Source organism: Artibeus jamaicensis, unplaced genomic scaffold (assembly GCF_021234435.1).
Source record: "Artibeus jamaicensis isolate MK-2021 breed Jamaican fruit bat unplaced genomic scaffold, CSHL_Jam_final contig_327, whole genome shotgun sequence".
Taxonomy (NCBI): Eukaryota; Metazoa; Chordata; class Mammalia; order Chiroptera; family Phyllostomidae; genus Artibeus; species Artibeus jamaicensis.
In genome coordinates, this window is record NW_026521772.1 from 2,000,344 (window position 1) to 2,013,418 (window position 13,075).

The 13,075-nt window shown below is 49.1% G+C and overlaps 1 protein-coding gene across 1 annotated transcript in view; it reads right to left on the bottom strand.

Moving 5' to 3' along the window:
* Window positions 1-13,075, bottom strand: part of ASTN1 (astrotactin 1) — a 280,642-nt gene that overhangs the window by 64,316 nt on the left and 203,251 nt on the right. Inside the window, exons 13-16 of the mRNA XM_053663736.1 lie at window positions 12,336-12,530; window positions 10,595-10,722; window positions 4,557-4,661; window positions 2,425-2,613 (exon numbers count right to left, since the gene is read on the bottom strand). Coding sequence (XP_053519711.1) covers window positions 2,425-2,613; window positions 4,557-4,661; window positions 10,595-10,722; window positions 12,336-12,530 — 617 coding nt within the window. The remainder of the gene's footprint in view (window positions 1-2,424; window positions 2,614-4,556; window positions 4,662-10,594; window positions 10,723-12,335; window positions 12,531-13,075) is intronic.

Below are 13,075 nucleotides of genomic sequence, written 5' to 3' on the forward strand. Positions count from 1 at the left end.
ACTCCCCTCCCTGATGCCATCGCCACCACCAGCACCAGCACCAGCACCAGCAGTGGCAACTTCAACGATAAACCATTGCTGAGTCCTCACCCTGCGCCTGGCTCTGGTCTAGACCCTGGGGGAGTGAAGCTAGAGCAAATGAGTTCTGCAGCGATTCGTTGAGAGAAGAGGGGAATCTTTAATCAAATGTCTGTCCTAGAAAGCTTCTCACATAAAGCGGGGGACTCATAAGGACCCATAAACTATTAGAGCTGGACAGGGCCACCAAGGGCATAGCAAATGAGATCCTGATAGTCAGCTGGCTAAACAGAGGTCACCTGGAAGATTCTAGAGTCCTGACCCTGAAGTCCTGTGCTTTTCCATTTCATCTCACGCCTGAAAACCTCTGTGCCTACTCTATTCATAAGCAATTTTAGGAATCTGATCATACATTCAAAAGAACAGAGAAATCCTTTCCACTAAAAGGTTTTAAAAGTTAGAGCAGGCAAGCAAATGTGATCAAAGGACTCGCGTCCAAAAAGGTGTCACTTTTATGCCATGGTAGGTAGAGCTCCCTCGGAACACCTGTCTCCCCCAGCGTATAAACCCTGCTATGCGCCAATTCTCTCAGCCTGCAGATGAAACCCTTCCTTTGTCTCATGCACTTATAATTCTTTACCAGTAGCATGTCTTCATGCGGGCTTCTGGAATACAATGGAATGAGTGCTTAGGGAGGAAAACAACACTGAAGAGTAAAAATCAGGCCAAACAATATGATAAACACCAAGATGCAGAGACAAGACTCGGGGATGGGCAGTGGTGTACGTGAACAATTAAGACAGATCAAAATAGAAATACTAATACTTTTCATTATCGGTTAAGGTCAATAACAAGCAAGGGGTCATATACACCAGAGCTAAAGTTCACTGTTGGACTGTGACAAATCTAGGTCCTCAGTGGCAAGGTGGCTTGAGATCAAGAAGGGTAGGGCATGGGGCCAAGGCCACGGGCAGATTTCCCTCCTGGGCTCTGTGTTGAACCTCAAGGACACTGCAATGCTGGGGACGGAGGCAAGGGGAGAACCTGGTGTTCTGGGGGAAGTCAGACTCACTTCCCAGCAGTCCAGTGGCTGCCAATCCTTGAACTACACACAACCCTTGACCTACCTACAGGCAGCCCTTGACCTACAGGCAACCCTCGAACTACTGGCCTCATCGGAAAGGCCAGTAGTTCAAAGGCCACGAGGATTTAGCCTTTTGGTGGAATCCCTGGGCTATGGCACGGAAACATGAGAAAGCTTTGCCGGCTGTGACCGGTCTTATCTATATTTACTTCTGATACTCTCCTTTTTTTGGCAGAACAATTTTAAGATGCTGAAATTTGAAGAGTTACCAGAACCCTGTGCTTGTGCCTTTGAGTTTAGAGGAATCAGGGCTTGCGTGGGGGGAGGGAAATCTGCAGCGACTAGAGTGCAGACATAAGCCTTTTGCTTCTTCAGGAAGAAAGGAGCCAGAAGGCACGCTCAGGGCTCTGCTCTTTCCTGAGCAAGACCAAACAGGGCTTTGCGTGGAGCACAGGGAGCCAAGCGCATCTCGGCCGTGGGGGGCCATCTCCCCCACTGCAGCCTACTGGCAGCAGAGGGTCCCCAGTCCCTCCATCATTAAATCTTAGGATGACCTACTTCCTGAGTTTCCACGGTGCTAATCTCATCACTTTAGCAACCTACGCCCCCATGATGTGGCCTCATCAGAATGCTGTGAGGGGTAGCTCGGGAGAAGAAAGGCCGGGAACTGCAACTCCAAACCAGTCCTGCTCGAACAGAATACGCATGAACGAACTACCCGGCACTCCTGCTCTAGCAGAAGGAATGAAAAACTCCGATTTCTTACACTTACTTGGACCGAATAGTAATCTGCCGTCAGACAGTGGACAAGGATTTATCTGTGAGGCTGGAATCTGGAGCCACTGAAGAGTGCCTCACAGTCTGCGCACCAGTAGGAAAAATGGGCACAAAGGCAGGGCAGGAGGGAGCGAGGAGGGGTCTCCTGGGTAGGTGCTGTCAGGGCTCGCCGGGCAGTAAGGGGCGGGGCTGTGGGACTAAGGAAGTAGTGGGGACGCTGCGGTAGCTCCTCCTTCTCTACTCCGCCGTTGCTATGGTAGCATGGAGGCTGGTAACAACCTCAGGAGGACTCTCTCTATAACTAACACGATGACCGTAGAGCGTGGGCATCATCCTGCATCTGAAGTTCCCTTCCCCCACACACCTGCATGTGGAGACTGGGTTTTAGCAACCAAACCTTGGCAGCGTTGAGGATGGGCGGAGAGCCTCCGGGCCACACTGGCACTGCCCCTCACCTGCAGAGGCCGCTTCAGTTCGGTCCTGTTGCACCTAGGCCGCCTGGACTTGGATTGGGTGTCAAACCTGTCGACGCCTATGCCACTCACCTTTGCTGATGTCTTCATATTCCAGCCAGAGCCGCCGCTGGACCTGCTTGTTTGGGTACCAGATGGAGCAGGACTCCTCAAAGCCGTAGACAGCTTCCTGGATGTAATGGTTGCCAAACTGGTCCAACAAGGCCACAAAATCCCCACGAGATGTCGCCCCGTCGAGGGAGTGAAGGGCGTTGCTGAGGGCTATGGAGAGACACCCGCCAAGAATAAGGTGAGGACTCCCAGGGGGGCTCCCAGATTCCCAGGCCACTCAGCCCCGAAGGGGACATCCCGCGTGGCCCACCGTGAACTGCAGAGCTGGCTGGGACTGACTACCGGGTGAGTGTTTCCATTGAGCTAAATCAGACTTTTAGTTGCTCAATAAATGATCTCTCTGAGCCAGTTGGCCATGTTGTTAACTTTGTGCAAGTGAAGCAAAACGTTCCCAAATCTGCCCCTCCTGCTTAAGTCCATTTTTCTTCAAATTACAAGTCATGACATTAAATCAATTTAGTGAGCTCAAATAATAGCATTTGGGGGAGAAAAAGGGAAAAAGAATAGCATAGTCTAAAATAGAAACAAATACCAGCAGAGAACATTTCACATCACAAGATGAAGCATCACTTCTTGGAACTTCTGGTGCGTGTATGTGGGAGTGAGCCTACCCCAGATTTGCGCTCCCTGGTTAAGAATTATATTTGTCCGAAAGACAGTCTGCTGAACCTGGCCAGGTTTCCACAGCCCTGCTTTCCCATGGCCCTCCACACCTGTGTCCTAATAGAAAGAGCCAGAGCCTGGTCCAGGCACGAGACCCCAAGTGCACAAGTCCACGTTACCCATGAGGCCATGCATGGCTAGGGAAGGCACTCCGTGGCAACGGAGGCATCTGAGTGCCAAGCCCCGGACTCACACAGCACCTGTGCTGGGAGGGTCCGGACTGCTGGAGTCTCTTGAATGGAGGAGGGTGGCTTAGTTTCACGGGTTCTCTGCACCAGCAGAGCTGACTTCAATAAGATCCCCATCCCAATCTCTTCTTGCCAAGAATTCTTTTGTGATTAAAAAAAAAAAAGTCCTGAGTCCTCTCCTGTCCTCCAGAGGTGTTCTCTGTCCTTCGTGCATTTCCCTTCTGTATGCATGAGCCTCAACTTTTGTTGGTTTATGTCTCACTGGTCTTCGATGCTCTTCATCTGGCCTCTCCTCTCCCCTGTCTGTCTGTCTGTCTCTGTCTCTCTGCCCCACCCCCTCTCCTGTTGGCCCCATGCTCTGCCTTCTTGTTGCTGACCCTAAGGCCACTCTGTTGTCTCGTCCTCCTGTGGCAACAACACCGTCTGAATCTAGTTAGTCTTTTGTCCACCACAGAGCAGCCAGACTCTGGAGCATAAACGTCAGATCTGGTACCTTCCTTCGGTGGCCTCAGAGGAAGGTGGTGGTTGAGTCATGTTCCCCTAGTCTGGTGGGACGGAGACACAAACCTACATTAAGGCCATATTTGCAGAAATTTTCTCTTTGGCAAAGTGGAATTGCTCAAATGCTAGGGGGGAAAAATACCTTGATTCAAGGCATCTACCACTAAATTTTGAAGAATATTTGTACAAGGCACCTCACTGTCCTGCTCTAGAATAATCTGTCCCCAGTTTCAAATTCACTCCACCGTAACTGACTAGATCTGTCTGTCCGTCCATCTGTAATCTGTTTTGCTTACGTGCTGTCTAGGAATTGTAAGCTGTTTTCCATTTTTCCCTCCCTCCTCCCTGCTTCTTTGTCTTATTCCCTTCATTGTGTGGAACCCCCACATTGCGCTCACTGAATTTGGGAAGTTTTATTCTACCGGTTTACAGGAAGTCTGCTTTTGAACGTGCTGTCTCCATACCAGGTGAGCCCAGAAAAAGGGATAAAGCACCTGTTTCTCTTCGGTGGCCCCTGCCTTGCCCTTTCCAATTACGATCTAAAATAAAACTTGCAATTTAATCTACCCTCAGCAAGGGTCTGAATCCGGCCATCTGCCCATCAGAGTGCATCTGAGTGAAGTGATGAGGGTAGGTACATTTCAGGCTGCAGCTTCAACAGTGGAGTCGAAGGCCTGTGCCCTTGGAGAGGGACTCCACGCCCGGGAGCAGGCAGCAGGGACGGCTTGCAGCTGCACTCACCCTGAGAGATGGTCACGTGGTTGAGTTTGACGTGGTACATCACAGACCGCACCTTCCAGTGCTGCAGCACGGGGTACCCGGAAACCTCGCTGAAGTTCACCATGCCTGGGGGCAGAGGAGACACGGGCTGGGCATGTGCGACCGATTCCCGAGCCCCAACCTGCAGGGTTGGAGGGGGTCTCAGGGAGGCGGTCTGAGGGAGGGAACTTCTGGAATCACAGTAACGACGGCTCTTACTTACAGAGCCCTTTCTCTACACCAGGCCTTTTGCTTAGCACTTTGCTTGTGTAAATTCAGCTGATTGTTGTGTGATAGGGATCCTCGTGTGCATTTTACAGATGGGGAGACTGAGGCTCAGAGACGGCGTTTGTGGAAGGGCCCTGGGCCACCAGGTGTACCCGAGGCAGGGCTGGGGTCCCTGCCCCTTCCACTGTGATATCCCGCTACCAAATTTGTATAACACACTAGGCTTCCTTCACACCCCAGATCTTTGCTCCCCCTCATAGTTGCAGTAATTGCCTCGGCTCACGTACCTGATAACATTGATTTTTCTGTTCCACTTAACTGACCTGTGATCAGTAGTTACGTTTTAATTACTCTGAAACTGATAAGCTCATTTCCTCTTTACCTGGAGGGACAGTGTCAGTTCAGCTAAGGGGCAGGGATGGCCCTGCAGTGAGGGGCGTCTACATGCCAGGCTGGGCAACAGACACTTTGCTTGGGGCCCTCCCTCCTGTCGATGGGAAAACTGAGGCTCCCAAACCCCAGCCACTCGTTCAAGGTCTCGCGATGTTACAACGGGCTGTTCTTAGTGGAGCAGTGTGGAGAGAGAGGGGCCCCTTATCTGAGTCCTGGCCATCTCTATAAAATGCAACTGAAACAAAATAATTAGGCCACAGGAAGTTAAAAATAAAATCACCTTGCTAAGTTTAGAAAACCAATTTTAGCTTCCTTTTTATGCCTAATGTTTGCTATGTATATATTGCAGGAATAAGTGTATAGATATATGCATACGACTATGTGTATGTATGTACATATGCAAATATAATGGCCAGACAGTATGGATAGATATGCAGAGAGTGTGCCTATAAAGACATTGGCAATAATGCATACACAGGGAGTTACCCTGCCATTTTGACCCATGCTTCCTTCAGCCTAAATCCACTAATTTAATACTGAAACTAGATGAAGAGTGGGTGGGATTAATTAGCTGCTTGTCAACGCTGATCAAATTAGCTGAGCGATCACCGCATTTCCATTTCTGTGTGAATCATATGGGAACAATTATCGGTAAGGCAAAAGGGGAAAAAGGTCAGGAGAGGGGCTGAGTGAATCAGCTACTTAAATTTCACCTCCGTCAATCAGAAGATAAGTTACCGAAGACTTGGCAAAGGTTTCCAGTACTTTTTCTTTCAAATGTTCTTTTAGGACAAACTTTCGTGACAACCGTCATACCATACCTATGCTGGCTTTTAACCTTGATGTTAATTTTCAGGGCCCGTAAATGCAATTCTGCTTCTACAAGTGTAAGGCTCCAGTCTCATGCCCCAAAGGCCTGTTTCATTGGAGCACGAACTGGTCAAGCTTTGGGAAACTGTTCTACACTACACACGCACTCTACTTACAGCAGCTGATCGGCTTGCTGAGATTTCCAAAAGTGTGGTCAGAAAAATAATAGCCAGCCTGATAAATAAAGATTTCTCAATGTATCAGAAAATGTTTCCTTTAATAGAATTGTTTCTCAGTGGGAAGAGACAGAGCAAGAAAGCAAGATGCTAGGGTTCTAATGCTGGCCACTGGCCATGTTGTCTCAGGGGTCGGGGGTCAGAGGTTGGGGGCAGTTTCTGGCTACTAGTCAAGGGCCTGAGCTCACTCTCTGGCCCCGGGGCTAGTGAAGCTTTCGGACCCCAGTTGTTTCCTCTATAAATGTGAGAGGCTTAGGTGGGGTGACCTACTCCTGCCTTTCGGTTCGGTGACCCCAATCAGCTGTGTGACTTTGGGCGAGGAAACTCATCCGTGTCGGTTTCCACATCCAGAAAATAGGCTGATGGTAGGCATCTCCCCTGCTTTACAGCAGGTTGTACGGGAACAGAAGGATGTTGAGAAAAGTTAAAGCACCACGTAGACACACAGCTTCCAAAATGATGCTACCTCCTCCTCCTCCTCCCCTCTCTCTCGTCACCCCCAATTATGTGAACTTGGCATTTCTTAGTTGATGCTTCTGTTATAGATTCCTAGGCTTCAGTGCAGAACAATAGTTGGAGAAAAAAATAAAGGCGGCATGAACATAGGAAGGAATGAAATGAGTGCCCCAGGTTCACCTAGGCGAGCCGCCTGCACCAGGAAACTGCTAAACAGCACTTCTGCTTAATGCGTTTGTGCCGGAGCACAGTCAGGGTCACGGTTACATAACCGCTGACACTCGGCAGGTGCTGTTCTGTGCCCACTTAGAGATAATATTTCCATTATTTACAAAGAAAGGGATATTGTAAAGTAGATATATTTTTCAGCTGAGTCACAGAGTTCTTTCTCAGTGTGCCCTTGGCCTGAAGTCAGCTCTAGTTTTTTTTAATTCAATTTTATTATTATTTGGAATACATTTCTGAATGACTATTTTTTTTTCAAAATATTTCTGGCTGTGTTTTCTCGAGACTAAACATTACTTTTCCCCTGAGTTATACTTGGAAAAAAATGACCAAATAGACTTATGTGAGAGAGAGGAAGGAAGAGGGAAGAGGAAGGAAGGAAGGAAGGAAGGAAGGGAGGGAGGGAGGGAGGGAGGGAGGGAGGGAGAGAGGGAGGAAGCTTTCTCCTGTTATTTATTTGAAATATCAGGGGGATGTATTGTCACCAGAATTCTGAAGTCTGTTTCCTTGGGTTGACCTTGAAGAAGTTCCAAAGAGCGCAGAGCTCAAAATCTTCACATCGATTTAGCATCTGTGTTAGTCCACAGGCCCCCAGCTGTGGCCATGGCCTCCCCTTCCTCCTTGGCCTGCCCCTCCACTCTCTCCCTTTTTTCTCAATGAAGAGACTGAAAACACCAGTGGATGATGGCCAGACCACATACAAAAACAGAATTCTGATGCAGAATATGCAGAATCTGCACAATGGGCCCAGAACCACACCCCTCATTACCTACAGTCGTCATCCCAAGGAGCTTATCTACTATCTGTCTGTACATCACATTTGTCAGGAGTCAGACCACTATCTCCAGCAGCCAGTCCAGATGCCAAAGAGTAACAACAGCTGTAAAGGTTGGCTCGAGGTAATCAGCACCTGATTAATAACTGAGAGATCCCCAAGTTTTCTTCTTGCTTCCAGTGTAGGTCCAACTCGTACACAGCACGCTGCACTAGCTGGTTCGTTGGCCTACCTGTGGCCAACAACGCCCACCGGGGCGCGCCTGAGCCCTGCCCTTCTCCACTCTGACGCCCTCCCACTCCTCCACCTGCCCGCCAGTCTCTGCGACTCGGCCTGCTCCCTTGGGGCAGAGCGGGCTGTGGATGAAGAGCTCATTTGTTTCCACATAGCTTATAATACTGGAAAGGCCGGTGAAGCTCAGAGTGCTTAACTCTTATTTTGATAAAGAGGGAAGCAATCAGCAAGATAAAACACATAAATCAATATTTTCTAGCATGTCTTCCAACCAGTAATTCTGAAAGATGAAAATAGCCAGGATGTGGGAAAGGGCTCTCCGGCTCCATGGGTTTCGGAACCACTGGGTTAAATAAAGTAAAAGGGGCTTTTTTCTTTCTTTACTGCAGGATTTTTTGGAACCTGTTGTGTGCTAAGGTGTTATAAGCCCAAGAGGTGCCTACTACAGTCTGTCCAAATACAGCCGAAGAGAGAACGTATTTAAGACTGAGGCACTGTTTCTTCACGTAACAATGCTTGGGAATGCTGATAGAGAAGGTTCTGAAGATCACTTTAGCTCTAAAATCTTCTAAGCTTGTAGGTTTATGGGGATTATGACCTATAAATGGCACCATCATCAGACTAAGTGTGATAGTCCCTGTATGGCTCTCAGGAAAGACGCAAGTAAAATGTGGCCAGAACTAGGAAGTTAATGTGGAAGAAAGGTGGCCAACCACCTCTTGCATGGACTCTTCTAGTTACTCTGGGCTTTAAACAGCTGAGACGGATTCCTTTGTACATCAAAGGGAAGTTCTTGGCCTAAAGGAAACCCCTTAACCAAAACAGGTTAAAAACAAAGGCTGGCTGACAAAGTAGCGGGTCAAGAAGAATTCCCTTGACACTCTTAGAAACACTGGACTTCACTCTCTCAAGGCCAGGAACACGGAAATGACCCCTATGAATTCTTTTGCCCCAGTGCACCCAATTAGGTGAGGTCCGAGGGCATGGGGAGAAAGAAGTTTCTGTTGCGGTGGACACCTGAATTTGTATATTTTCCTGTTTTCAGGGATGTAGATCCGAACACGTGTTCTGATGTTTTCACACAGACCCACCCGCTCCGCCCCCAAAAGCCCCAGGCAGCATTCAGGGCCCCTCTGTGTCCTCCCTGCCTGGGGACCCAAGGAAAGTCTCTCACCTCCACAACAAGTTCCCGTTTGTGTGTGCACCTCACACCTCCTTTACAAGGTCTTTCACACATGCAACGCATGGCAAGTGTTTCTTAGCAAAGAAAATGGAAACGAGACATGAGACTCCCCAGCACCAGCAACATAGGCTGTAGGGGCGTGTCTGGAGTCTGCGTGGCGATTTTTCAGTGGGGGGGGGAGACAGAGAGAGAGAGAGAGAGAGTGAGTGAGTGTGTGTGTGTGTGTGTGTGTGTCTTTTCGAGGGGAACTGACTTCGATCAGATTTATTTCTGGGCCAAATACATCTAATTTTGTTCTCTCTTGCTCCCTTCTCCTTCCCCTACAGGGAAAACACTATTTGGTAGTTCAAATGGGCACATTTTCTTTCTCACTTGGCATATTTATTCATGTAACAAACATATATCTCACTGTGTATCAGAAACTGTTCTATAAACTTTACAAATATTAATTAACTTATTCCTCATATCAATCCCATAAGAAAGACAGGATAGTATCCTTTTTTTTTTTACAGGTAAAAAATCTGCGGTGCGCAGAGAAGGTAAGCAACTTGTTCAAGATCACACAGCCAGGGAAGAGTGGGCCCGGGCGTGTGGCTCCAGAGCCTATGCTGTTCACCCCTGTGTTTGCTACTTCAGACAGAACTGTTTCTAATCCCATCCAGGTCTAATCTAAAAGTCTGAACATAACTTGCTGTCTGGAAGAGGCTTACCCTCAGTACAATGCATTCTCAGAAAAGGAAGGAAAAGACAGATAGAGGTAAAAAATAAGAAAGACGTAGAATGAGGAAGACACGTAATGGAGAAATGAACAGAGCCAGTAATGGACTTGAGCTTGTATTCGGCCTTCTAGCACATGATGCCGGGTTCCTGGAGAGTTGCCTCCTACGGGTCCCTGGAACCCTTTGAAGCGTCCATCTCTGGCCCAGGAGGTGTGAACTGGAGGTCTTTAGAGGCACAGAAAGACGCTGCCCCTGAGGTGCTTGCCTCTTCCCATCCCTCGGGTCCACAATGCGCGCAGGGGAAGATGCCCCGGGGCTCAGAACAGCACTGGGGGGGGCAGGTGTTTTTGTTCCCACCTCATGATAGGGCCCCGAATACCCTGCTCCATAAATACTTGTCGATGGTGGGTATTCAGGCTACAGCAGCATCCACCTTCCCTCCACCTCTCCTACCACCGGTCACTTCCTCTAACCTGCTGCGAACTCTGAACTTTTACGTATCGACTGTCCCATCTGTTTTCAAAGCCTCCCAATGAGACCAGCAGGAAGAGATACTATGATGAGCACTTTACAGGTGAGTTTATGATAATATGGGCAGTTTTACTGACAAATAATCCTGCCAGGGTTCAGTTTTAGGACTGTGCTTTTATTGTGCTCTAAAGAACCTGCTGGCTTCGAAACCAAAATGTGTGAGGTCGAGAGTCCGGGTTTTCTGGGCCCACGGGGAGCGGCCCAGTGTCTGCAGCAGGAGGTGCACTTACCAGTCAGAAAGTCAGGGTCGGGGGTGGGCTCCGAGATTTCCTCCAGGCACTGGTTCTCCAGGGGCACCGTGGCCACCACAAGACCATCTGGCAGCTGCTGGTCTAAACCCCGAACAAAGTTGTTTTGCCTGGAAACAGAGACAGGCCTTCATTCCGGAGGGCTCAGGCGAGAATCCCACTCCTTGGTGGGCAATCTCTATCTCGACAGAAATTCCACAGTGAAAAAATTTCTCCCTGGACCAAAAGTTCCCCTTGCTCCAAACCCCACTTGTGTACACAGCCGGAGTGAAATGTGGGTGTGAGCGGAACAGTGAGGGCTGGGGGAGATGAGAATATGCAGATGAAAAAGGTTTACTCCAAAGACACTGTTCTTTCCTCCCCTCCCTGTCCTGCTCCCTGGTCCCCTCTGCATAAGAGCTGGCTGTTCGCGGTGTCATTTCTGGACTAGAGAGATGACTCTAGCCCCCACAAGACTGGGCACGGCACTCATTATCTGCCATCGCCCCAGGCTAAAAGGGTAAACACTAGAAACACTAGTCAAGTCTCTTGTCTGTAACAGAAAAAGCAACCGGCTCCACGAACTGGCTTGGAAATTGTCCATCATTTTGCTCACGAGAGTCTAATAGGCCCAGGTTGCTATCAACTGCTTGTCCATGTTACACCACCTTTTAAAAAAAGGATTTACTTGTTTATTTTTAGAGAGATGGGAAGGGAGGGAGAAAGAGAGAGAGAGAAACATCAATGTGCAAGAGACGACTGCCCCTCACACACCCCCAACCAAGGACCTGCAACCCAGGCAGGAGCTGTGCTTGGGACTCAAACCGGCAACCTTGTGGTTTGCAGGACGACACCCAATCCACTGAGCCACACCAGGCGGGGCTGTATTACAAGACTTTCACCCCCATCATTATCGCCTCCTGGAAAGCATGAGCTCTGAGGAAGACGTATTCAGACAGCAGAGGAAGAGCGAACAGAAACAGGGGTCAAGTGGAGCATCTCCCAGAACCAGTCTAAAGTGATGGTTTGAAACATTCGGTAGGACCTCCCCATACTCTCAAAAATGACTGCGGTCTCCAAACAGCTTCTGTTCATGTGGACTGCCCTCTAGTAACACTTATCCTATAGGAAATTGAAGAATAATAAAACTATTTACTAGTTTATTTAAAATGTCAACACTGGAGCCATTAACTATTAACACAGATTATCAAAATGATGAGAGGAGTATCATTATGTTACATGTTTTGCAAGTTTTTTAAATGTTTCACTTAGAAGACAGAGTGATGCTCACCTCTGCATTCAGCTTATTGCAATATATAGTTCTGGGGGGAGTGTATGAAGAAGACTGGCCACTATGCATTTGCAAAAGGCAGGACTCTGTCCCCCGAAAGGACCTCAGGCACACTCGGCAGTCCTGGGACCCCAGTGGAGGGCCGCTGTTCTAGACTCACTCACGCACTGATTCTTCTACTCCGAGGGAAGAGGGAAGCGTCCAGTCCCTGCCTGGGCCAGACAGAAACGTAGTTCGCACCTTACCGCTCACCCAGAGCAGGCCTGGCTCTCGGGCTCCGGAAGGAGGGACATGGACGTGGAGAAGACCGTGGGCGAGGGCATGGCCTGTCCTTTCAGGGCCACGCCGGCCTTGCTCTAGGACGTACAACGTGACGCTGACTGAAGGACTGTAGGGAAGACGATCCAGCAACAGCCCCGCACAGTCAGTTCCGTGGACACAAAACTCACTCACCTGAACATGCCTCTCAGCACTTGCCCCGGGGCCACTTCCTTGGAATGGTTGTTGTAGCCAAAGAACATCTCCCCAAAGAGGGTCTGGTTCATGGGCAGCTCCCGGCTCTCCCCGCAGTCTCCTCCCTCGGGGCAGGTGTCCGCGATGAGCTGGCAGGAGCGTCCATCCACACCCAGCTTGTAATCCTCAATGCACCTAACGCGGTGGAAAGGTCGAGAAGTTACTCCATCCGTAAGCTCAGCGGTCAACTCAACCCAGCAGGCTGGGAGGAGATGCCTTCGGAGCGTGTTGAATGGCTAGAGGCTATGAACACCCCAATTTGATCTTTGTTGCCTTTATCACTCAGTTTCTTAAGCCTGTAAACCAAGTCCCCTCCCACAATGCGACCATGCTGAACCCCTGACCTTACCTGTGCAGGTGAATGCTTTCAGAGCTTTGGGGTGGGTCCTCCTCTAAGGGCCTGATTTCCCAAGGTTAGGGGAGGGCTCACTGGAGAGAAAGCTTGTGAATGAGCTAAGACATTTAAATCCAGGATATTCTAGAGCCTTCCTTCAGAACCATCTATCTGGCCAGACCTTTGTTTGGAGGGTAAGTAGACAGGCAAAAAAAAAAAAAAAGACGCCGTGCTTAAGAAATGAATGACCTTCTAACCTGGTCTGGTGACCAGTCAACTGAAGACTTAGGGGGGACTGATCATCTTCCGGCTGTGTCCTGTTTGAACGCATCCAAACACAGGGTCT